The sequence below is a fragment of the Capra hircus genome, chromosome 17 (assembly GCF_001704415.2).
Source record: "Capra hircus breed San Clemente chromosome 17, ASM170441v1, whole genome shotgun sequence".
Classification (NCBI taxonomy): domain Eukaryota; kingdom Metazoa; phylum Chordata; class Mammalia; order Artiodactyla; family Bovidae; genus Capra; species Capra hircus.
This window is the reverse complement of record NC_030824.1, coordinates 24,453,922-24,481,102: the sequence shown is the minus strand read 5'-3', so window position 1 is coordinate 24,481,102 and position 27,181 is coordinate 24,453,922. Positions and strand designations below refer to the sequence as shown.

General features: G+C 40.1%; 2 protein-coding genes across 4 annotated transcripts in view; one reads left to right on the top strand and one right to left on the bottom strand.

The window, feature by feature from the left end:
* RIMBP2 (RIMS binding protein 2) overlaps positions 1-3,078 on the top strand; it is a 126,831-nt gene extending 123,753 nt beyond the window's left edge. Inside the window, exon 20 of one of the 3 annotated variants that reach the window (XM_018061416.1) lies at positions 1,906-3,078. In XM_018061416.1, the coding sequence (XP_017916905.1) occupies positions 1,906-1,932 (27 nt within the window). In that variant the 3' untranslated portion in view covers positions 1,933-3,078. Of the gene's footprint in view, positions 1-40 lie in introns of all 3 variants that reach the window. The other 2 variants (XM_018061414.1, XM_018061415.1) reach the window with 2 other exon arrangements.
* PIWIL1 (piwi like RNA-mediated gene silencing 1) overlaps positions 14,740-27,181 on the bottom strand; it is a 36,154-nt gene continuing 23,712 nt past the window's right edge. The window contains exons 14-20 of the mRNA XM_005691338.2: positions 25,494-25,694; positions 25,285-25,388; positions 23,518-23,588; positions 23,185-23,338; positions 18,029-18,154; positions 15,758-15,905; positions 14,740-15,594 (exon numbers count right to left, since the gene is read on the bottom strand). Of these exons, the coding sequence (XP_005691395.1) occupies positions 15,478-15,594; positions 15,758-15,905; positions 18,029-18,154; positions 23,185-23,338; positions 23,518-23,588; positions 25,285-25,388; positions 25,494-25,694 (921 nt within the window). The 3' untranslated portion in view covers positions 14,740-15,477. The remainder of the gene's footprint in view (positions 15,595-15,757; positions 15,906-18,028; positions 18,155-23,184; positions 23,339-23,517; positions 23,589-25,284; positions 25,389-25,493; positions 25,695-27,181) is intronic.

Here is a 27,181-nt window from a genome sequence, read left to right as displayed (position 1 = left end):
ATATATATTTTTATTTCTTTGCTCATCTGCTTGGAAACAGAAGAAGAGTGTTCATTTCACACCTTAATCAGGCAATGTAGCCTTCACGTAAGTGAGCAACTGAAGATACCTATAAAGATACCAGCTTAAGCTACCTTAACTGGACCAAAGCGGTAGACTTAAGGCTTCACTGTGGGGTTAAAAAAAAAAAGAAATATGTCTCAAAAACCCATTGGACCTAAAGTATTACTTGGTCTCAGTTGTAAAGCAACTGAATTTGCAGTGAAATAAATCATCTTTAATAATTATTTCCTATGATTTACATTAAGAATATTTGAAAGGCCAACATTGGGAACATATTTCTTAACAGGCTAATTGTTTGTTTACACAGAGTGTTCCAATGTCTACTCATAATTAAAGCTGCATATTGCATTGTTAGCCACTCTTGGAAAAAGCACAACCTAATAACTGTTTACTATGGAAATTTTACTTTAAAATAAATGCAACTCGAGATCGAGCTGAGTAGTGAACAAGAGGTGATCTAGAGTTGGCACTGAACACTTCCCATGCTGGCTTGAGCAGCAGACGGCTTTTTCTTAAGTGACCACCCCTCTACCTTACAGGAGAGCTGGTGCTTCTCCTCAAAGCACAAGTGAGTGTCCTGAACACAAAAGCGTTTGGTGGAAGACTGCTCTGTTGGTATACCAATGCAATACTAAGTTTAATGAAACATGCAGCTCAAACGATTGCATTAGATGGAATAGATGGTATCTTCAGGTGTACTTTGGGATGCTTTACTAGGTGTTTTCCATTAGAATTAGACCTTGATTTTAAATCCAAGTAAGCTTGAAGCCCCTTGGCTCATATCATTTGCCTGTTGAATAATGAACACTCACATTAGATAGAGGTTTGCTCTGGTGAGGTAAGGAAGTAAGAGGAATTCAGGCATGCCCAGGACCAGAAACGTGGGTGAGGCCAGTTGTCATGCCTCCCATATCGTTCTGCTCTTGCAAAGCAGCATTAAGCACTGACGTGTACAAAGTCCTACCATGTGCTCTGTATTGACAAAAAGACATCTTTAATATCTTGGAAATAACAAAAGCATACAATAAGGGCCTTTAAGCTTTCTTTGATTGTAATTAAGGTTCATTTTAGTTTTTTTTTCTTTCAACCGGTGTGCCATCTCCAGTGTTTCTACAGTATACTAACTAATCCAGGAATGCACTCAACAATGTCAGGGTTTTATATACCCAAGTAGTTTTCATATACCACAAAACTTTAAGAACTTTTGTGTTTAAGATTACTTTTGTGTTTAAGATGGGTACTTGGCCAATACTACTCTCAACCTAATTCAAAATAACTCTTTTTTTTCCTGCTCTTGGTCTTAGTTTACAAAGTAAATTATTACCTAGCTTTGTTTTGCCAAAGCAATGGCCACCCCCTCCCCGGAGACAAAGAAACTGAAAACCCAACATTGATGGCTAGACCCCTGTAAGAGATATGCCCTGGGAGAGGTGTGAGCCTCTCATGGCATACTTTAACCCTTGAAAGAAGAAATGATCCACCCTTACCTTTCCTGGTGGGAAACGGGGCAGTGTGGTGTTTCTGATGTTACCGAGTGAGCGGATGGATGTTGTTGGCGCTCGCGCACTCAATAAACTGTAACAATGTACCTACTAGGTTCCTCCTGAGGGTTCAGGTACAGCAAGGAGAGCGCCATCCCCCACAGTACATCTCCATTCGGGGTCACCTACGTCATCTATGGGTACTGGTAGTCCTGGGAGAGGCAGGGAAATGTCCTCGAAAAAGAAAAAGGGGCTGCTTTCCAAAGGCAAGAAACTGCTGAAAAAGCTGGGTGCAGTGAAATGATTCATGTGCTTCCGGACAACTTCCAAATCTATGTAATTTTCTTTAATTCCAAACTAGGGCTTTCATGACTCAAGTACTTCCTAAAAAAACAATCTTCTCCCCTGACACCAGTAGAGAAATGCTCTTTGCACTACCATCCACTTTAAGCCCAGCGCCAGGACAAAGAGCTGCTGGTGCTCCCACCCGCCTCCGCCCACCGCTCTTATTAGTGCCCGGGCTCTGGCGGGAGCTGGGCTGTCTCGTGAACATGCAGGGAGCCAGTAGCTCTTTGCAGCTCACTCCCTACCTGGGATGCCAGTCTTTGTGCATTTGTCATCTGCCCTTAAAGGAATGATTTCAGCCTCCCTCCCTTTTCCAAATGCTTGCCTCATAATGCATAACTCTCACTTTGACTCTGGTCTTGAAATTCCTAGTTTAATCGCCTTGATGTTCTGCCTTATAAATGCACAATGATTTGTACTGTCTAATAAAAACTACGGTGTACACTTGGTATGTGTCGTGCATTCAGTGCTCTCATCCTCACAGACACAGTGGTTGGAAACCAAGCTGTGCAGGCTGCGCAATTTCAGATCCTGGCTTTTCAGCTTTTAAAGCAAGCCAGGCAACACCCAGGAAATAGTCACCTATCCAAATCATTCAAAAGAGAGGAGAGGAGACAGCTTGGTAAAGCACCCCACTTCTCCAACCTGCCAGAAACCTGGTAATAGTCATTGCTTTCAGTGTTACATTTTGTGGCATATGGATTTACGTTACTCTCATTATTTGTCAAAATGCCATACACAGTCAACAATGAACAGCACACACGTAAAGCAATCCACATAATGCATAAGCCACACCAAAAACATCCTAAATTTAAGTCTCTTCTAAATTATTCCATACCAATCTTCACCATTGGCACTTGAACAAAAAACAGATTTACAAAGTTGTTGGCAGATGTATTTGATGGCTACTATTTTGTAATTCTTGTCCACTTGTAAATTGTTTTTACTCTTTATACATACTTTTCAGACTGCCTTTCTTTTGTAATTTATGGAAGGTTTATAAATGAATGACAAAGCTTCCCCCATTGTGTCTTCAAAAACTATATTGTAAATTGTAAGATAATAGTATGTGGTAGATTTATTAAAAGGAAATTACTCTGTGTGGTTAAGTTCTGCGTGGGTGTGTGCATGTGTACAGCTAGTGTGAAATATTTTATAGAAATAAAATTTGTTATTTTATACAATGCCATTTATTCTGTATGTTTGTTTTAAACACTTTTTAAAATAATAGCAGCATAACTGAATTCTTTTCTCCTGTATGTACAAGAAAAACTTAGGCACTACTGTTTTTCTAAAATAATTCTGACCTATGTGTGGAGAGTCATTTACAAAATGCTGTCACCCTCACATTATTGGTGACAGTCCACTCAGTGGCAAAAAAAATGTAATTAGCGCTGAGGCATACTCTCGTGAAATACTCATGAGCAGCAAAGACGTGGAGAGTGAGTTCAAACCATATTCATAACATCTCCCTCCCTTTGGCAACTCTAGAATTCAAATGATCTTAATAAAGAGCTACACCAACTAAATACAATAAAATACTACTTTTCAAAGCATTTTCCTAAAAACCTTATTTTAAAATCCTCCAAATAATAGGATTTATTCTCACTAACAACATGCAAGATGAAAATATAATTCAAATTCATAACTTTATGAAACAATGTATGAACATGTAAAATTATAACTTATCATAATGCCATTCACATCAAATTATGTTTTCACCTACTGCATTAACAGAAAAGGTTATGTTGGGCTAATTGATGACAGAGAAATACTGAATGATCTTGCTTACACATGGAACCTAAAACAGTTAAACACTTAGAAGCAGAAGGTAGGATGGTGGCTGCCGGGGCTGAGAGTGGGGGAAATGGGAAGGTGTTGGTCAAAGGGTATGAAGTTTCTGGAAATTTAATGTTTAAAAACAAGCTAAAATGCTAGATTAAATGGAGTGTCTTAAAAAATTTTTCAGTCTGAGAAATACCAGTATAAGAAATTAAAGTCTATACAAAAAGTGTGAATGTCTTTAATGCAACTATAAACTATACACTTAAAAGTGATTGAAATGGTAAATGTTGTTATAAATATTTTACCACAATAAAAAGAAATCGATAACAATTCTTTAAAAAAAAAAAAAAGTAAAAGTAGAGCCAGGATTAAATCTTTTGAACACATCTACAAGTTTCCTAAAATATGAAAATGTAGGCAAACCCAAAGTGATCCTGAGCTGGACTCAGCTTTGATGAACACTACCAAACATTTAAGGAATACACAAGGCAAACTGTATACAACTTCTTCCAGAGAAGAGAGAAGAAAGAAAAATGCCCACACTCACAAGGCCAGCATTATCCTGTTACCAAAATTAGACAAAGACACTGTAATAAAACTACAGACCAACAGCATCATGAATATAAATTTTAAAAATTCCTTAACAAAATATTAACAGATTGAATTCAACAATATATAAAAAGATGATATACTCAGCTGTGGCTCATCCCAGGAATGAAGGTTGGTTGCACATGCTGAAGAAAAATCTATGTGTTTCACTGTATTAACAGAACAAAAGAGAAAAGCTACTTAAGTCATTGCAGTAGATGTGAGGCAAGCACTGGAAGAAATCAACACCCATTCAGGAAACCAGGGAAAGAAAGGAATTTACCTTAGCTTGACCAAGTTAACAGCCAACATATGTAATGGTGAAAGACTGCCCACTCCCCCTTTCTGTCAAAAACAACACAAAGATATCTGTTTAACTACACCGACTACAACGCTGCACTGGAGCTTCTAGCCAGAACAATAAGGAAAGAAAAGGAAAAGAAAGTTACATGCTTTTAGAAGAAAGAGTAAAATGGTCTTTATTTGCGGGTGACGTGATTGTTCATGCAGAAAATGTTAAGGGATCTACAAAAGGCCATGGGTACTAAGAAAGCGAACCTGGCACGATGACAGGGTGCAAGGTCACCATACAAAAATCAGCTGCAGTTTTGTAAGAGAAGAGGGAGCAGAGGGTCCAACGGTTAGTATCACTGACTCAATGGACATGACCCTGAACAAACTCTGGGAGATAGTGGAGGACAGGGAAGCCTGGCGTGTTGCAGTCCATGGTGCTGCAAAGGATTGGACACGACTTAGCAACTAAACAACCATAAGCTGCATATTTCCTACAAATTTCCCCAACAGGGACCAGTTAGACAGAAATTAAAATATAGATATGTGAAATAAAATAATAGAATTAGTTGTGTAGCACCACAACATGGAATTTTTAGGGACAAATTTAACAAAATACACACAAGACTTGGCTTTCCAGGTGGTGCTAGTGGTAAAGAACCTGCCTGCCAATGCAGGAGACGTAAGAGACATGGGTTCAATCCCTGCATTAGAAAGATCCCCGGAGGAGGGCATGGCAACCCGCTCCAGCATTCTAGCCTGGAAAATCCCCTGGATAGAGGAGCCTGGTGGGGCCCAGTCCATAGAATGGCAAGAAGTCAGACATGACTGAAACGACAGCATAGCACACAAACAAGACTTATATACTAAACCTGTGAAACATTGCTGAGAGACTATGAAAAACTCCAAAACACAGATACATGATATGTTTATGGTTTGGAAGAGTCAGTATTGTTAAACTGCCAATTTCTCTCCAAGTAGATGTGCTGATTTTGTGAAATACTGGTCAAGGTTCCAGCAGGCTTATTCTAGAAACTGATACACTGATTAAAAAGTTATACAGAAATGCAAATGACCGAAGATAGTCAAAACCATTTTGAAAAAGATGAACAAAGTTAAAAGGGTGACACTGCCTAATTTTGAGACTTATTATAATGCTAGAGCACCGAAGAATTGGTGCTTTTGAACTGTGGTGTTGGAGAAGACTCTTGAGAGTCCCTTGGACTGCAAGGAGATCCAACCAGTCCATTCTAAAGGAGATCAGTCCTGGGTGTTCATTGGAAGGACTAATGGTAAAGCCGAAACTCCAGTACTTTGGCCCCCTCACGCGAAGAGTTGACTCATTGGAAAAGACCTTGATGCTGGGAGGGATTGGGGGCAGGAGGAGAAGGGGACGACAGAGGATGAGATGGCTGGATGGCATCACCGACTCAAGGACATGAGTTTGAGTGAACTCTGGGAGTTGGTGATGGACAGGGAGGCCTGGGATGCTGCGATTCATGGGGTCACAAAGAGTCAGACACGACTGAGCAACTGAACTGAACTGAACAGTAATCAAGACAGTGTTGTTTTGTGTAAAATATAGACATATAAATCAGTGGAACACATAAATGCATAATATATAGCAAGTTCATTTTCAACAAAGGTGCCAGGACAATTTAATGGGGGAAATACGGTCTCTTCCAGAAAATTCTGCAGAAAGAAAGGGGATTAATAGGGGAGAAAAGTGACCCTTATCTTACATGATACAAAAAATTTAACTCAAAATATAGAATTAAATGAAAAAGTTAAAACTATAAAACTTCTAGAAGAAAACACAATAGAAATTTGGTTGGGAAGGTGTATAGGACACAATAAGCACAAATTATAAGAGAAAAGAAACCCTGATAATTGGACTTCATCAAAGTTAAAGACATCTTCTCTTTGATATTTAAGAAAGCAAAACAGAAAGCCAGAAACTGAGGGAAAACATTCATAGTGCACATATGAATATGACAAAAGATTTTTATCCAGAATACCTAAAGCAAATTTACAATTCAGTAAGGCCGACCAATTTAAAAGATATATGCAAATGATTTGAACATATACTTCATAGAAGCTGTAAGAATGGCTAATGTGCACACACAAAAATGCTCAATATCATTAGCCAAGAAGGAAATGCAATTAATAATGCAAACGAGATAACATTACACACCCACTAGAATGAAAAGGCTGACATCATCAAAAGTAGGTGAGGGGGGAACTGGAATTCTTAGGCACTGGAAGGGAGAACAGAATAGGGTAAAATCATTTGCCAACTTAGTATAAAATCAGACACTTGGCATGTAAATCCCGTAATTCTATATACTTACCCAAAATAAGTAAAAACTATTTCCACATAGAGGCTTGAACAGAATTTTTTTTTAGAATTTAAAATAGCCCTAAATAAGAAACATCCAAAATATCCATCTGTCAATGGTGAATAGACAATGTGAAATACAATCATGCAATGGAATACTGCTTAACAAACAGATCAATTGGGCAATAAAATGGATTAATTTTTGAAGCACTCTGAGCAAAAGAAGCCAGATACAAAGGAGTACATACTATATGATTCCACTTACATGAAATCCTAGAGTAGGTCAAAGGCAGATCATTGTTGCTTGGGGTCAAGGGGGGAAAGACTGTTTGCAAAGAAGCAAGAAGGAACTTTGTGTGAGAGGGAACAGACAGTTTTCTAAATCTTGATGGTGGCAGAGATACTGGAGAGTATAAATTTGTCAAAACTCAGCAAGTTGCACACACTTACATGTAAATTACAATGAAGTTGATTGAAAACAATGGCATATAAATTAAGATAAGAGGGAACAGGATTAGAGTGCCCAAAGATTCTTGTGTTATCCAGAACAGAAGTATATATACTGCCCTGTGCCCCAACCTCACAGGCCCCTGAGGTCAGATGGGAAGAGGCTGGCCTCTAACAGGGTGAAAGCATGCAAATTCCTATATCAGGTGCTTTGTGGGAAATAACAACCCTTTATGGCCTGGTGGGTTCCTGGGCAGTGCAATCTCTGATTACTAGGGCCAGGAGCCCAGTGCCTGCCTGTGCTGAGGCAGCCCTGCCACACCACAGCTAAGGCCATATGGCCCCCCTCTAAAGGGTTCCTTCAAGTCACACCCAGTCAACCCTTGCACTGGACTTAGGTCAGGTGGGTGGGGAGCATGGGCAAGGATGAACTGGGCAGGGCCTTCTTTTCCAGGTACCCATGAAGGATGGCAGAACTTCTAGTGCTGAGGTGTGGCCGGAGGCTGGGACTTAGGATCTAGGTTTCTAGGCAGCCTGGTTCATTGTTGCCCACATAGATGATTTCACTTTTCTGCCTTGTACAATTTTATTCCAGCTGTTGCTAAGATTTCTGAGTGTCCCTATATCCAGGTCCCAAGCCAAGATAACTGGATGGGGGAGTACCATTAGGAGTTTTCAAAGCCCTCTGATGACCAGAACATACAGCCTGGGCTGAGAACGACTGTAGAGAGGGGTCCTTTGATATTCCTATGCATAAATACAGGGACTGGTTGACTGCGTTGAGTTGTTTAGTCATTAAGTTGTGTCTAACTCTTTTGTGACCCTATGGACTGTAGCCTGCCAGGCTCCTCTGTCTGTGGGATTTCCCAGGCAAGAATACTGGAGTGGGTTGCCATTTCCTTCTCCAGGGGATCTTCTGGACCTAGGGACTTAACCTGTCTCCTGCATTGGCAGGCAGATTCTTTACCACTGGAGCACCACGGAAGCCCAAGTTAAGGTTTATATTAGTGATTTATCCTTTCAATAAATATTTGAGAACCCGCTATGTGTCAGACATCGATAAAGATGCTAGAGAGACCACAGTGGACAAGACAGTGATGACTGCCCTCCGGGATTCCAAGAATCATTTGCACTCTAGTAGGGGAACACAGTGAAAAAAGTACAATAATATGCTACTGATATCAGCAAAGCTGGAGAGAACAAGAAGGTTATGTCTAGGCTTGTGAGATGCAAAAAAATTTAGAAGGTGGTCCCTCTGCTGGTGACATCTTAGCTGACCTCAAGGAGCATGTGGAAATCTGGGTTTGGAGCACCAGCAAAGATCCCTGGGCAGGATGAGGGCACCTGGGCAGTCTACGAGGAGCAAGATAACAAAATGCTATGCCCTGAGATAGTCATTGGCAAGATTTGGGCAAATGTTTGACTTCACTTTGTTGCACAAAGACCAGTTTAGGAAGCTACTCTAGTAATTCAGAGATGGTGGTTAAAACAGAGGATAGGAACAGTGGCTTCAATATTCATATTTTGAAGGCAGAGCCTATAGGATTTACTGAGGAACCCAAATTGTGACATGAGAAGACTCAAGGAGGAGACCAATGGTTTTGTTCTGAATCATATGGAAAAATGGAATTCCAATTAACTTAACTGGAGCAGGTCTGAAGGAAATCACAGTTCAGTTCCAGGTATGTTAAATTATTCAACCAGAGGTTCTCAAAGTGTAGTCTGGGGACCCCTGTGGCTCCCTAAGGCTCTATCAGGGTTCTTTGGTCAAAACTATCTTACTTCCACTGTTACCAGAGCTGACAACAGATCCTTGCTCAAAACCCATCAACCCCTCCCTTGAACAGGAACTAACATCTCTCTTTAAGTCACAGGATCCAGAGAGAAAGAAAAGAAGTGATATAAAAACAAAAAACAGAACCAGCTGGAACCAAGATGTCAATGAATCTGACCTTCAGCTGACCCCTAGAGTCTCATCTGCAGTGACTTTACTGCATCAGCTACTAAATGACAGCAGCCATGACTGGAAGTTGCAGACCAAAAAAGGACAGGAAAAGGTGGTGACCTATTTGGGGGAAACCCCATCCCATTCCCCAGAAGAACAATGCAAACGCCTCCCTACCATCAGCCTCGCTCCTCTCTGTGTTATCTTCACTCTTTAACATCAAATCTCTCTTGCCAGGTGGGTGAAAATTTATTTGTGAACTTAAGTTCTCCCTTCTCAATTCTTTGGCCGGTAAACAAAGCTTGTGCTGCACTGATCTCAGTGTCAATTTCATTTCTGGCTGTGTGAACCCTAATGCAAAAGAACTTTCCTAACAAGGCAATGTCTCAGCTGGACTAGCACCAGAGCTGGGCTCAACAGAATCTAATTTTGGTAACACTTTAAGAGGTGATTTGCCTTTTTCATTCTTATTCTCTCATAAAGTATTTCCCATAACTTCATGACATGATGACATCATCATTCTAACAGTTAATGGAATGTGGGTTTCCACATTGTTTACAAAATATAGTTTCTAATGCACTATTATCAATAAATATAATCCACATAAAAACCCTCCAGGTCCTCAGCGATTTAAGAGGGTAAGACAGTTCCAAGACCAAAGAATCTGAGAACCACTCCATTACTCACTTGGAGACAGTGGATCGTAGGAGACAGTGCTGGAGGTGTAAGTCGGAAGCATTTTCACAGAAATGAGTTAGCAAACTGAATGGGATTACCATGTGAAGGAAGAGTAGAAACAAACTCTTTTCTTAGTTCTCAGAGATCCTACTTTTAAGCCTGGAGGCACTGCAACATTTTAAAGTCAGGGAGACCAGGAAGAACCAGCAAGAGACTGAGAAGGAACAGTCAGCTGCAAGGAACCAACAGAGTATGGGATCCCAGAAGCCAGGCAGTGTTTCAAGGAGAAGGGACATCAGTGTCAGATATGCCAGTAGGTTTGCTGATGAGGGCTAGGAATTAACCAATGAGCAACATGGAAATCATGGAGGATCTTGACAAGAGTACTGGATTGAGAGAGGATGGGGAGGAAGGGCATCGAAGGCAATAGCGGACTTTTGCTTTAAAGGGGAAAAGAGAAATGAGCTACTGGGGACAGAGGGCCCAAGACGGTTTCTTTGGGGGGAGGAGGATGAAAGAAACAATGCCAGTTTTTCAGGCTTCTAGGCATGAATAAGGAAAAGTGATGCAGAACAAGATGTGACTCGAGAGCAGTGTCCTTGAATAGACATATTATGCTCAAGTGGGTGGCTTTAGCTTCAGCCTGAAGCAGAGAGCTCCCCAGTACTGCGATGCAGCTGGCTATAGGTTGCTGGGGTGATGTGAGGGTGTGTGAAGCTCTCACGACCGCTCGAGTTTTCAGTGCACTAAAAACCAGGGTTATCTTTAGGGTGAGGGTTCACGTGGTGCTGGAGGTCGACATGAAAGGGAGAAAGTATCAAAGACATCTGAGATCCAGGAACAAAATGAGCTAGACTTGCAGGATATGGAGCGGCACTAAAATAATGGTGTCTGTCCCCAGCCACGTTCATCTGTATGAGAATGGGCAAGTAGACAAATGGTTAGATTTAACTGGTATTTTAACCAGGATTCAGAAGAAAGTACCATTGGAAAATGGGGGCAAGCCAGGGACTAAAACTGAGTTGTCTGAGCCCAGGTGATATTACAGGACAAGAGGGAGGAGGGAGTGGATATACCTGATGAAAAGACATTCAAAGCTGAGTGTGTTTGCAATGGGGAGGGATCTGAAAGCTAAGACTGAGGGCTAAGAAACACCAACCCCACCTCTAGACTCAAGAGGTGTGAGACAGTATTATTCAAAGGCAGTAGTGTCTGTCCTGGGGAAGGGCTAGGTGTGTGAAAGCAGAGAAATTTCTCAAGTGAGGGACTGCTGACACGTGACTGACCATCAGTCCCAGAAGACACAATGAAAAGCTCTGAGTGTGCCTGGGAGAGTGTCAGAAAATCCAACTTAAGGAGCTCCTTTCAGAGAAGGCAATAGCAACCCACTCCAGTACTCTTGCCTGGAAGAGTCCCATGGACGGAAGAGTCTGGTAGGCTGCAGTCCATGGGGTCGCGAAGAGTCGGACACGACTGAGCAACTTCCCTTTCACTTTTCACTTTCATGCATTGGAGAAGGAAATGGCAACCCACTCCAGGGTTCTTGCCTGGAGAATCCCAGGGATGGGGGAGCCTGGTGGGCTGCCATCTGTGGGGTCGCACAGAGTTGGACATGACTGAAGTGACTTAGCAGCAGCAGCAAGGAGCTCCTTTAAGAGTGGTAAAGCCTCAGGGATGAGGTGCACACCATTCATCCCAATGGTTCTCAGTCAGGTATGTGGGGAGGCCCTGACTGCGGAGTTGGGGGAAGGATGGGAAATCTCACAGGCAGAAGTCTCGAGTTCCCACTGGACTCCTAATGGCAGGACAGGGTGCTGGGCAGGGAAATGTAAACTGCAGCAGAAGCAATGCAGCCAAGAGCCATCTTACAGAGCACGTGGACTTACCACTGACTTGATAATTTGAAGAATTTGGAATTTCTTTCTCACCTGACCTTTTAAATGATTTAACTGGGCTGGAATGATGAATGCAAACAGGACTAAATCCAGCCCTTGAAATATTGTATCCGAATGACAGTATCACAGTCATAAATGAAACCTTAAAAACATACAAATTTCTGAAAATGATGTTGAAAACAGACTATTTGACCCACAGAGAACAGAGACAGTATTTACCAACAGAAATTTCAAAATACAGACAAGATTCCTATGAGCTCTAGGAAATGCCATGTGAAACAGAGCTTCAATCAGGGGCTAGTTTTTGGAGTTTTGAGGGAAAAAACCCGTGTACTCAGAAAAAACAGGCAGATTACCTATTATAAGGCACTTCTGAAGCATCCCCCAAAATGCCTGGTAACCAAAGGAACGACCATGTTTAATGGATCAGACAAGACACTGGAAGGGGAGTGCCTAATTGGGGAAACAGTGGAAACAGTGTCAGACTTTTTCTTTTTGGGCTCCAAAATCACCGCAGATGGTGACTGCAGCCATGAAATTAAAAGATGCTTACTCCTTGGAAGAAAAGTTATAACCAACCTAGATAGCATGTTCAAAAGCAGAGACATTACTTTGCCGACAAAGGTCCGTCTAGTCAAGGCTATGGTTTTTCCTGTGGTCATGTATGGATGTGAGAGTTGGACTGTGAAGAAGGCTGAGTGCCGAAGAATTGATGCTTTTGAACTGTGGTGTTGGAGAAGACTCTTGAGAGTCCCTGGACTGCAAGGAGATCCAACCAGTCTATTCTGAAGGAGATCAACCCTGGGATTTCTTTGGAAGGAATGATGCTGAGGCTGAAACTCTAGTACTTTGGCCACCTCATGCGAAGAGTTGACTCATTGGAAAAGACTCTGATGCTGGGAGGGATTGGGGGCAGGAGGAGAAGGGGACGACAGAGGATAAGATGGCTGGATGGCATCACTGACTCGATGGATGATCTGACTCCTAGGTCTGGTCTGCAGCCTGAGTCTGAGTGAACTCCGAGAGTTGGTGATGGACAGGGAGGCCTGGCGTGCTGCAATTCATGGGGTCGCAGAGTCGGACATGACTGAGCGACTGAACTGAACTGAAAGTGTCTTTAATGCTAAAGCTTTTAGTAGAACTCAGGTGTGCATGTTTCTCTTTTAAGGCAAAAACCTGGATTTCAGAGTTTGGGGTTTTATCCTTTGGAAGTGCTGTAGTCAATTCCCTTATAGGTGCTTGGCTGTACTTGTCCTTCAAGGGACCAGAGCAACTGCTATTTCCATCACAAGCCAACCTGCAGCTGAAAAAGCAGAGTAGACACCCGGTAGCATCCACTATGTTCATTTGTCCATTCAGTCTCCTCGCTGTAGCACCCGAATTTTCCTCTGAGGAACCATTCCTCTACTCATTTCTGTATGAACCTCATCTTATGTTAACAACTCCAAGTCTACCAGGGTAGTATGTTCAAGGGACTCAAGGATGTGTAAACAGCCAGAGTTTTGCTACAACTATTGTGGAAGAGATGTTCCTTTCATTGCAGTGAGGCTGAGACATAGATCTAGACTTTGTAACCATCTTTGTAACCCCATCTGATTAGAACCCAGAAAAAGCAGAGCAAGAGACAGATCCCTAATATCATTTCACCAACTAGGTTCTACACATACCTTCTCAACTGGTGTTTGCCAAAATCCCCAAACAACCTGAGATGCATCTAAAAGTTCACCCAGTCTCCCCGCTACGAGTTCTGACTCCTAGGTCTGGTCTGGAGCCCAGTAGCCTGTGTTATTACAAAGGCAATGAGGTCATGTTTAACATTCCATTTGGGAACCACTGTGTAGGATGACTAGGAAAGCCAATCAATACTCTTTTTGGCTTAAACTGAGACTTTTTGGTCTCTTGCAAAAAACAGTCTTTATGAGAAAGTGAAGGTCTTCTGAATACTGCAGCTTTTCTGGAATTAACACATTTACTGATTTTTCATGGTTTTTAAAGATATTACAAAGCTTTTTAACTTTAAAGGACAGTTTAAAACCTGCCAAGTATGAGACTTTAATGACTTAAGTTACTGATTAGTCATAAAAATCCATACGTAAAAAAATGCCTCAAATTAAGTCTTTTACAGTTGTATAACTAGACTTACTTTTATATTCCTTAATACTGTGACACTGTTTAGCAACTTTCATTGATTTTATTGTCTTTAGCATTCTTCTGCAACTTCACAATCTCCTGTGTTTCTTCTAACGTTTAGAAACGAAATAGGTTAAGGAACCTTTGCTAATAGCCAAGAACAATGTTAACAACAGTTATTAGGTCAAAGAACTAAGAGGAAAATAAAATGGTTTTCATTCACAATATGTAAGGCTAAATCCAAAATGTAATTATTTGAAAACAAGTACAAAAATGCTAAGACAAGCAACTTTACTGAATGGCATTAGTTTAAATCATGGTTCCTATGGCCTGTATATGGCCACTAACATTTACATTCATTACACTTGTAACCAACGTTTAAAGGTGTCCTCGTGGCATATAATTACTCATTCACTTCAAGCCTGCTCTTTGCAAAATTCCTTGAAAATTCCTATACATATATAGATGTGAATAATTACAATTATCAACTTCACAATACACAGACTTCTTAGTCTGCATTTTCTTTCAAGTTATGGATTTCTGGTCTTACACTGTTAAGTTTGAGGTTGCAGCATTTCCTGACAGAGTTTTACTCGAGTTTTCAGTTTCAGATTCATTAAGTGACACTAACTGAGCTTTAATAAATGGAATCATACCTTTTGAGTGTACTCTTCATCAGTTTAAAAAATATAATACATGGAAAGAAAATGCATATGCTTTCAGTAAAAATAAAAACTCCACTATTATTCAAACAAGATGACAATCATTATAATTTTATTTTATAACAAATGGAATTATGTCCCAGTTGCAAAAAAAAAAATAGTAATGTTAATATAGACTACTGGTCTCTTTTATTAAACAGTATTAAAATGTTTCTTTGGACAGAAATTTAAAATTTTCAACTATCTTTTTTAACCCCCATAATACCTAGCCCCCAAAATGAAATAAAAAATAAGCATACTTCTCCATACTCTCACACTTTTCCTATACCTTGTATAGGTTATTTAATGGCAGCTTTTCCTGTAAAATGAGATCATCAGATACTCAAGTAAAATCCTACCTTATGATTGTAGTGAGCCCTCCACTTTATTCCTTTTCTCTCCTTTAAATTCAAACTAAGTATTTCAAAAACAAGGCCACTGTAGCTTTACAAGTAGGACTTGCTCACTCCTGAGAACATTTTCATCAAGTAAATCCCTACTTTTCAAATAGTTTAAGAGATTCTGCTTATAGTACAAAGCATCTTCTCCACACTTTTTCAAAACAAAAAATCCTCACGTTTATGAGAACAAGATAAAAGAGTAAATCCTAATTTTTAACCTATGAAATAAGTCAATTAATAGCAAAGTTAGAAATGACTCTAGATTTCCTAGTTTTCCTTCCCAAGTTTCATCTAGAAAGATAACAGTTAAAAAAATAAGAGCTTAAAAAAATCCCGAAGATATAATTTCAAAAGGAAAAACGCAGCCACAACTTGTCGTCTTCTGTAGGTTAGAGGTAGTAAAGACGATTTGACAGTGACAGATTTGGTTCTCTATGAATACTCTGGCCAACAAGGAAAGCCAGTTTGTGGGCATACTGGCAGGGAGCAGGAACACGAATGACACCCTTTAGTGGAAGAAAAAAAAAAGGTTCTATTACTTTAAAAGTAACTTCTCTAAATTACAAATCTCAGTATTAACAGTAAAAGCCTTTGAAAACACAGCAATTCCATTTTGAAAAGTGAATCTCACTGATGTGGATAAATATCAATTAATAAAAAAATACTTACTGGCCAGTTGTAATAGACGTGACATAGCTTGTAAGTTAACCTCTGTATGTGGTCTGGCTTCAGGCCACTGCTGTCATAGATGACATTATAATGTGTGGGAGAAACACTACCACTTCTCACTGCCTGGCTCACGATAAAAAAATCATACCTGGAATTACATAAGGAAAAAACCACATGGGTATGAGGCTTATCTTTTTCAAAGCTAAAGTGAAGATGATTCAAGTTTCTTAGAGTAGAAAGATCCTGGATACTAATGTAACCTAATCTTTTCCAAACGTGTGCTTCCTTGAATTCAGAACTTGCTATTCATGAACCGTTTGGGAATGCTTATGTGTGAAAGAGGTTTAAGATACTACTTTTTTTTAATATTTTAAATACCTATCATTGATGCCTAAGGGCATTAACGAATGTTGGACCCAGCTGCTAATTATGACCATGCACGCTGTACAACAGGCCACTGTTTCCACTCCACATCCGAGGGAGACAGCTGAGCGGGAATAGGCTCTAGAATCAAGAACCAAGTAGTGCAAACATAAAGGAATAGATGTCAGTTTTTTTTTTTTTTTGAGGTACCAATTAAGTATCAATTCAGAGATGCTGTAATCCAGCCTGATAAACATATTTAGAAATTGATTATGTCCCTTAAAATGAGACAAATTATAAAATCAGAATTGATCTACAACAGATTATAGTCATCTGGAAAAATGAGGCTTTCAGAAACACTAAATGATGTGCCCAAAAGAACAGTGAAATCGTAACAGAACTAGAATCAAAACCTTAGTTCCCAACTTAAGCACCTTATCATTCAAAGTAGACTTCTCCAAGTATTTCAGTAGACTAGTAGCTATTAAGTGTTAAAGAACATTGAGTAAAAAGTAATCGAGTTTTTTGATACTTTAAAATCCAACTTGGATTTTACTCTAATTGTTTTAAAAAGTTGTCTTCAGGTCAATGTTATGCCTAAGCTTTGGTTGTCAGAGTAGCAGTAATGTTAGAAAGCATCGTGAGGTCATTCTGAATGAGTAGAGAGAGTCCTACAGGAAATGAAACTGTCAATTATCTTAGCCATTTTGTCCTCCCTCAGTGATTTTCCCCAACAGGTTAGAATCCTTAGACAACTATTGCCTGCCTGAGAAAAAGACACAATCTAAGACAAAGAATCTTGAAATAAATATTTCTATATGCTGTCAGCTAACAGGACTAAATAGATCTAAAATCTGTATTATCATTTGTCTACATAAATTTAAGTATAGTAATGCCTCATTTACCTGCAGGAGACGTGCTACACATTTAAACTTTGCCCCTTAGGCTGACACTTTACCTTGATTAAAGCTGCCCTTTTTTAAAGGCTCCACAAATTTATGTATAAAAACAGAAACTGTCCTATTCATTCTCGTGAGGAGGGTGTTACCGTGGACTGACCAATCACTTGCCATCAGGAAGGTGACTTAGTGCACTGAACACCATCCCCCACAAAATGAAACTTGAGGACCCAAGTTTCATGACTTTGCAGTTGAACTGCTGTGTGCTGAGAGCATGAGCATTTGCCCCTGAATGTTCTGGGTGGCTTTCTCATGGCAGAGTGCAGCTCACAGGTACATAGTGTTTACTCATGCATGCTTAGTCGCTAAGTCATGTTTGACTCTTTGTGACCCCATGGACTGTGGCCTGCCAGGCTCCTCTAACCATGCAATTTTCCAGCCAAGAATACTGGAGTGGGTTGCTATTTTCTGCTCCAGGGGATCTCCCTGACCCAGAGAGCGAACCCACCTTCTCTTGCGTATCTTGCATTGGCAGGTGGATTTTTACCACTGTGCCACCTAGGAGTCCCTAGTGTTTACTCAGAAGTCACTTTTCTCATCTGCAACTGTGTCTTTAGATGGAATTTTCTAACCTGTGGATAACCAAGTACATTATGGATCTAAAAATTTTGATTGGAAAACAATAATCTATGAATGAGGTTACATACGTTAAAAAAAAAAAAGCCACAGCAATCTACAGCAGCAGTTCTTAAACTCTGTACGTATAACTAAGGTCATAAATGATAACCCTCTTCCCTCAGAGAGAAACTGCACAGAAACCTCTGCTCACCATGTCAGACACTAAGTTCATACATCATAGGCATTATTAGGGCAAACTAATGACAAGTATTAGTATGTATAAGAAATAAAGTATAAGAACTAAAAAGTAAATATGGTAAAAGGTAATAAAGCATAGAGGTTATGCTAAAAGACAAAGCAGAAACCAATCTTCATCTAATACGGAACTTACCATTCTGGTCTTGTAACCTCTACATCAATAACTGTTCCAGGGAGTGGATTCTGAAGTCTTCCTCCAGACTGAGCAAAAAATCTGGCGTTGACACGTTTCTTCACCACAATGACCGTTAGTCTTGGGCTTAAGATGGTGATGAACGTAGCTACATTTAGTCAGTCATACTTTCAGGGCACTGAATCATTCATACATTCATACACTCCATTAAAAAAGAAATGCATCTCCCTCTTGGGCATATTATTTATCCAAGTTGTGAAGGAAGATTCCACAACTTGTAAGGACCTGGAGTTAGGACCAGGAATAAACTGTGAGTAGAAAATAAAATGGCAAGGTTATGTAGCTTTTTAATTAGTAAACCGAGCATATAACATACCTAGCACACTAAAATGGTAAACCCAGCATGGCTTTACAGTTCACAGTCTGAGACCCTTTTCAGTGGACACTTCCTACTACATGGAAAGTAAGTGCGCCCAGTCGCGTCTGACTCCGAGGCCCCATGGACTGCAGCCTGACAGGCTCCTCTGTCCACGGGATTCTCCAGGCAAGAATGCTGCAATAGGGCGCCATTTCCTACTTCAGGGGACCTTCCCCACCCAGGGATCAAACCCACGTCTCTTGCTTCTCCTGCAGTGGCAGGCAGATTCTCTACCACTAGCAAGCACCGCCTGGGAAGCCCGTGGAAAGTAAAATCTTTGACAGGTAAGCTAATTTGAGTAGTCTCAGAATCTAATCTGCTTTTCAAAATGACTAGTTGACAGTGTATCAGAGGATCTCTGTGTCTGTCTCTCACACTCAATCACTCCTCAGTTGATCCTTAGTGATACAAGAACATTCTCTGTCGCCCTGTCCCTTCCGAACCCCATTCAGGTGGCTTCTTTCCTGTGTCAATACCACTCCTCTCCCCTGGTGAGCTTTCAGCTCTATGTCACATTAGATTCACTGCCTCTAACAAGCTTCTTGGCTCTCCTGAGGACAGCCCTTTAACTGGCAGGTCATACTGGGCTTGAATACCCTTTCCAACCAACCCTTTAAGGTTCATTTCAAATTCACTGCCTGATACAATCACACTGTATACACATGTGCACTTGGGAATAAATGCATTATAACATATCAAGCACTTAGTGCTATCATATAATAAGCATTTGATAAAAAATTATGATTTTCAATACCTTAACTTTCCTCTGCTCTTTTTCTAGCTACAAAATTAGTTCCTTAAGAGCACAAATATACTTTATTCTAAAAACTGGAAAGCAGAGGACCTCACACGCCGTATGGACCTGCCTGGTAATGTTTGACTCAGGTAGGTAGTTCACAGTATACTGTCTAGACTGATGGTCCAGAAGATTCCAAATTGGGAACTTCCACTCATTGCTAAACCTAACTTGTGCTGCTTCGTGGTAGCAGTAAGCAAATATACAAGGGGTAGGAAGATGATTTTACTTCAGTAAACAGAGGACATTTTTAGAAATATCACTGTTTCCACAGTAGAGCCACTGCTGCCCAGCAACAAGAGATCTGCGTATTACAAAGCCATCGTCTCAGGAACCAAAAGACAAAGTAGATTTTAGTCCTGGGACATCTCAAGAAATGACTTTGCAAATGTGCTGATAGAAAGAAAGTCACAAGCATGTTGAAGTGACTTTTTGATTTGTTCTTAACCAAACATCCTAAATCAGCTAATCCTTGACACATCTTTATAAAACGCTAATTATCAACATTTCAATTCAAAAACAAATACTGATAACAAACAAATAAGATAACAGCAAATGTTAAAATCCAAACTCTGTGTCTTAAAAGTAAGGGGTAATTCTTGGATATTATTTTACTTTATATGCAACTCAAAACTTTTTTTTAGATGAAGCACCTACTATATATTGAGAGCCTACTGGGTATTTTATGAAGTACACTGAACATTCTGGCACTTCTTTCAGCAGCCTTCGTGAGGTGCATCCCGTTTCACAGATGAAGGCGAAGCTGGGATCAACCTAACTAATTCTAAGACATGTTGTCTTGCTCACTAATTTCCGCAGCCCCCAAAGAACAGCACAATTGACAATGTGAAATCTACTGCACGCAGTGGCCTGTTATGCACCAGCGCAGGCGATCAATTAAAATCCTCCCTCCCTGCAACTTTTCTTTTTCTAAGGGAGAAAACAAATTAAAACTTACAAAACTTTACAAAGTAGAACAAAATACCAATGAAAAATAGAAGCATTAAGAATTTTAAGAGGATAAGAAAGAACATTAACTTTCATTTAAAAAATATTTTTAAATGCTATTGGCATTTTAATCTGAAACTCAATTACTTCAAAAGAGATAAAAACATCCCTGACTTGCTCTGAGAACTTACTGGCATAAGGATCACATTTTAAGAAATGTTTAACACTCAGAGGGGTTCTTTCAGAAATCGGCCAAAAAAGACTTGGAAGCCCCCTTCAGTTTAGCTAGAAATAAGTCCTTAATGCTCATCCCATGGGCCACATAAATCACATGGAGCCCAGATACTGTCAAACGACTTTCAAGACCCTCATTTTCTATAATGATAACAAATGCTGCTGAAAAGGTTTGGCAAAAATAATCAGTCTTCTGCATGAAGCAGAAGCAGATATTAAGAAGAGGTGACAAGAATACACAAAAGAGCTGTACAAAAAGCTCTTAATGACCCAGATAACCATGATGGTGTAGTCACTCACCTAGAGCCAGACATCTTTGAGTGTGAAGTAAACTGGGCCTTAGGAAGCATTACTTTGAACAAAGCTCATGGAGGTGATGGAGTTCCAGAGCTATTTCAGTCCTACAAGATGATGCTGTGAAAGTGCTTCACTCAATATGCCAGCAAATTTGAAAAACTCAGCAGTGACCACGGGACTGGAAAAGGTCAGTTTTCATTCCAATCCCAAAGAAAGGCAATGACAAGGAATACTCAAATTATCATACAACTGCATTCATTTCACATGCTAGCAAGATTATGCTCAAAATCCTTCAAGCTAGGCTTCAACAGTACATGAACTGACAACTTCCAGATGTACAAGCTGGATTTAGAAAAGGTAGAGGAACCAGAGATCAAACTGGATCCAGAGATCCTCTGGCTTAAAGAAAAAGCAAGGGAATTAAAAAAAAAAAATCTACTTCTGCTTCATTGACTACGCAAAAACTTCTGACTGTGTGGATCAAAACAAACTGTGGAACGGTCTTAAAGATATGGGAATATCAGACTACCTTACCTACCTCCTGAGAAACCTGTATGCAGGTCAGGAAGCAACAGTTAGAACTGGACATGGAAAAATAGACTGGTCCCAAACTGGGAAAGAGTACATCAAGGCTGTATATTGTTCACCCTGCTTATTTAACTTATATGCAGTTTACATCATGAGAAATACTGGGCTGGATGACTCCCAAGCTGGAATTTAGATTGCTGGGAGAAATACAAACAACCTCAGATATGCAGATGATACCACTTTAATGGTAGAAAGTGAAGAGGAACTGAAGAGTCTTTAGATGAAGGTGAAAGAGAAGAGTGAAAAATCTGACTTAAAAAGTCAACATTCAAAAAATAAAATCATAGAATCCACTCCCATCACTTCATGGCAAAAAGATGTGGAAATAGCGTCAGATTTTATTTCTTTGGGCTCCAAAATCACTGTGGATGGTGACTGCAGTCACAAAACTAAGTTGCTTGCTCCTTGGAAGCAAAGCTATGACAAACCTAGAAAGCATATTAAAAAGCAGAGACATTACTTTGCTGACAAAGGTCCATATATTCAAAGCTATGGTTTTTCCAGTAGTCATGTATGGATGTGAGAGTTGGGGAGGGAGGAGGGAGGGGAGTTCAGGATGGGGAACACGTGTATACCTGTGGCAGATTCATGTTGATGTATGGCAAAACCAATACAATACTGTAAAGTAATTAGCCTCCAATTAAAATAAATAAATTTATATTTTTTTTAAAAAAGGCTGAGTGCCAAAGAACTGATGCTTTCAAACAGTGGTGCTGGAGAAGATTCTTGAGAGTCCCATGGACACAGCAAGGAGATCAAGTCAATCAATCCAAGGAAATCAACCCTGAATATTCATTGGAAGGACTGGTGCTGAAGTTGAAGCTCCAATACTCCAGCCACTTGATTCGAAGAGCCAACGTATTGGAAACGACCCTGATGCTGGGAAAGACTGAGGACAAGAAGAGAAGGGGGTGACAGAGAATGAGACAGTTGGATGGCATCATCAACTCAATTGACATGAGTTTGAGCAAACTCTAGGATATAGTCAAAGACAGGGAAGGCTGGTGTGCTGCAGTCCATAGGGTCACAAAGCATCAAACATGATCTAGAAACTGAACAATATGCATATGCAAGCACATACAAACATACCTCCTGGATATTCTAAGTGTCTTTAAAAATCAACTCCACAAAATATATTATGCACTGAGCCCTTCATATTCAACAGTCCCTGATCTCAACTTGCTTACAATATGAGAAAGAAAACAGCGAAAAGTTAAACAATGTAACTTATTAGAACAGCTATCTTGAGATGGCATGCAATTTACTGCCAGAGAGCACCAACAAATGACCTTGGTAGGAGAGCAAAGCAAAAACCAATGTAGGTCTCAAAGGAGAGCCCGAGTAGCATTCAGTTATGAGTACAGCTCCCCTTGGCTGCGAAGACTGCCTCAAAGGACAGACGTTAACGGTCTCCAATAGGACACCAAACACATGCCAATCATCTAACCATCAAAAAGCAGTCCAGCTGAGTTGAAAGAAATTAAACAAGTATTTGTTGTACACGGAGGTAGAGAAAGAGTACGTTAAGACTATCTGGAAGGTTTATTTCAACCAATGCAGTGGATGCCTACGGCTGCATTGGGATAATCAGACCCTCGTACTTCAAGGCTGTAGGAGAGAAAAGTGGCAGCGGCTGGTCAGTGAAGGTGTTTCCATGTGTCATTCCTTGAAGGAACTTCCACTCTACATTTCTAGCCTCTCCTCTACAAAACAGTCTCCATGAGACACCCACCCCCCAAGCCCTTCCATTACCTCAAGTCCTATTGCGCCTATAAAGTCAGTTTCTCACTTACCTTTCCACCTTGTGATGTTATTTTCAAAGATACAAAATGCAGTTTTATAAAAAGGAAAACACTTTACATGTCATATGCTTACTTGTAACCTCTACCAACAGATTTCAGGCAATCCAAAAACTGTGGTACTTCATAGTTCACCAATGTTTTAAGCTGACCGTCTCCTACGCCATCCCGATACACAATAATTCGACTAGGCATGTATTCATTGCAGCTATTCCAAGCCCTTAGAGCAGCTGAAAGAAAGCCAGAAAAGTTTTAAATACATAATACATTAACACAGAACAAAAAATATGTGCTTCTACCAAACTCCAGGCACAGGTTTTTGTTTTTGTTTTCCCAGAATCACAGCTTTAAGATAGCTTCTGGAAGACTGGAGTTTGGAGGCCAGACTGACACACAACAGGTGGCTTACCTTGCAAGCACACCTTCAGCCCATCTACTAGCTCTTGTCCTCTGTCTTGAAACACACAGCGAGAGAACCAGCTATTCAGAGAAAACATGGCTGAGGTGAGAATACAGCCACACAGAACTTTTTCACTTTTGAATTTTTCTATATCTATGCAATTTATTATCTTTAACTTCCTTGATGAAATCTTAAACGGAGGTAACAAGATACAGGAAATCGCTCATAGACAAAGCTTTTTTTTTTTCCATTAAAAATCAATTCCATAATTCCATCACCGAGGAGGAAATAAATGTAAGTTGTAATAGCCAGATATGCCTCCTAGGTTTACACCTCAATATACACAGACGCATACTAATACTATACTCCTGGTAAAAGACAGTCTTCTAAAAGATAAAATACCTTGAAATACGCCCAAGTACCAGTAATGCCAACACATCAGTGCTTCAATTTTCATTCCTCTATTCTTGGCAATTCTATTAGTTTTAAGAAAAGCACTGAAAAATAATTTCACTATGTTGATATACAAGTGACTGGGTAAACTCTGAGTGGGTTTTCCAAAATAAAGTTAACATGGAAACTTGAAATTACATTCAAAATAATAAATTTATTAAAGAAGCTTTTAGAGATTGTCACATTTAAAGAGATGCATCCTCTCACCAAATACAAATAATAAAATAACCTAGAATGTAGTCTGATCACTACAGATTAAGGGCCAGTGAAGGACATTAAAAATAGTTAGAGTAGCTAATAAGTGGTTTCTTTCCTAACTATTTTATTGGATCTAATGTAAAAGATCCAATAAACGCTGGGCTGGAAGAAGCACAAGCTGGAATCAAGATTGCCGGGAGAAATATCAATAACCTCAGATATGCAGATGATACCACCCTTATGGCAGAAAGTGAAGAGGAACTAAAAAGCCTCTTGATGAAAGTGAAAGAGGAGAGTAAAAAAGTTGGCTTAAAACTCAACATTCAGAAAACAAAGATCATGGCATCCGGTCCCATCACTTCATGGCAAATACATGGGGAAACAGTGGAAAACAGTGGCTGACTTTATTTTGGGGGGCTCCAAAATCCCTGCAGATGGTGACTGCAGCCATGAAATTAAAAAGATGCTTATTCCTTGGAAGGAAAGTTATGACCAACCTAGATAGCATATTCAAAAGCAGAGACATTACTTTGCCAACAAAGGTCCATCTCGTCAAGGCTATGGTTTTTCCAGTAGTCATGTATGGATGGGAGAGTTGGACTGTGAAGAAAGCTGAGCACTGAAGAATTGATGCTTTTGAACTGTGGTGTTGGAGAAGACTCTTGAGAGTCCCTTGGACTGCAAGGAGACCCAACCAGTCCATTCTGAAGGAGCTCAGCCCTGGCATTTCTTTGGAAGGAATGATGCTAATGCTGAAGCTCCAGTACTTTGGCCATCTCATGCAAAGAACTGACTCATTGGAAAAGACTCTGATGCTGGGAGGGATTGGGAGCAGGAGGAAAAGGGGATGACAGAGGATGGGATGGCTGGATGGCATCATCGACTCGATGGACGTGAGTCTGAGTGAAATCTGGGAGTTGGTGATGGACAGGGAGGCCTGGTGTCCTGCGATTCATGGGGTCGCAGAGACTCAGACACGACTGAGCAACTGAACTGAACTGAATGTAAAAGAAACCAAGTTAAAAAATTAACACAATTCTGGTACTCCCCAGACACTGGCCCCTGCACTCATGTCCTGTTTGCCTATGTTCAGCACTTAATCTACAGCTATCAAAGCCCACTTACCGAGTCATCCCTTCATTGATGCTTGCCACAAATCCTGCAATTGACCTCCGTCCAGCTGTGGTATCATGGTAACAATCAATGCCAACTATCATTGCTAGCTTCAGCTTTAACAAGAACATCATAATTTTAGATACAATGGAATGCCAATACAATAAAAATACATTTTGTAAAATAACAAAACTTTTATCTAGCAATTAAATCAAACTTACAGGCATATCAACCCTCCAGAGCTCTCCTCCCATCTTGCAGTTCATCTGCAGTGCAATCTTTGTAGCAATGGCCATGACAGTCTGTTGCTTGCCTAAGGTTCGGGCCACCACACACTGACTTGGAGTAGGGCAATCTGTACATAAGTATTTTTTAATAGCATCATATTTGTCTTTCCGATTACTTGATAACAGACAAACAACCTAAAAACAAACAAAATGTCCTCATTGCAAAGAATTAGGAAACTGATAATGAAATTCAAAGAAGAGAGGAAACTAAACCCACCTGTGATTCATAAACACATAATCGTTTACTGATATTAATACTTTACTATCCATCTCTGCCACGGAGCTAGTAAGTATGACATTAACATTTACATAATGCTCACTGAGAGTAACTGGGTGCTCAGTCATGTCCAACTCTTTGCAACCCTTTGGACTGTAGCCCGCCGGGATCCTCTGTCCATGGAATTTTTCAGGCAAGAATATACTGGAGTGGGTTGCCATTTCCTCCTCCAGGGGATCTTCCTGTGCCTCTTATGTCTCTTGCACTGCAGGCAGGTTCTTTACCGCTGAGCCATCAGGGACGCCCATAACGCTCATTACATTCAACTAAGTAATATATACTAGGCACGAAATCAAGTTAAGCAAACAATTTAAAACCGAGTATCATTAAAACCTGAGAAGTTAGTTAAACATGGTCTGTTACCAGCTTGGAAAAATTTACAAGTAGGGAATAGGGAAAAATAAGTTAGTGATAACTTACAGGTGGACAAATAAAAGCTTTTCTAAAATGCTTACAATTTTCATTTACTCATGCCCTACCTAGAATCACGGCTTTTAAACTCTCAAAGCTCTGGCTTGGGAGTATGATCAAACTAAGAAGTTTCCTAGAAGTTCGTGGGCAATTCTGGGGAAACTGAAATGACTGATCTAAACAGACGCCTGTCCCAAATGGGGGTTAGTCAAAGGATACACATTTCCAGTTAAAAAGTAAGTTTTGAGAATCTAGTGTATAGCATGGTGATCACAGTCATACATACATTATATACTTGAAAGCTGCTAACAGAGTGGATCTTAAAGGTTATTACCACATATACAAAGAAGAATTGCAATTACGTGAGATGATGGAGGTATTAACTAACGTGCTGTGGTCATCGTTTCACAATATATCAAATCATCACACTGTGCATTTTAAACTCACACAATGTTAAATGTCAATTACATCATAAAAAGGCTGGAAAATTAACCAAGCAACTAAGCCACCTATATTTGCCCAAATTCTGAGGATTCAAGTTCTGGAGCTGAATCCAACTCTAACTTACTGCTGTATCCCCCAATTTATAGTCCCAGATTTTTATTTTTCTTGCCATAGTCCCCAGTAAAATAATTTTCCTACCCTTGGTGTCTCTATTATTCAAGACAACTTAACAGTACTCTGCCTGTGGCATTTAAGTATGAGACAAAGGACTAAAAGGAGTCCATTAGAAGAAACCAACTCATTTCTTAGGTTTAAAGCAATACAGGTGTATTGTGTTTCATTAAATTTGTCTTCGCCATCTTATTAATTATACTAAGTGTAACTACAAACATACTAATTATACCACATGTGCTGGACAAGTACTGATTTCTACCCTTGTGCCTTTTCTCCTCCCTACTCCCTCTCTGAAATTTTCTAGAATTAGAGCATT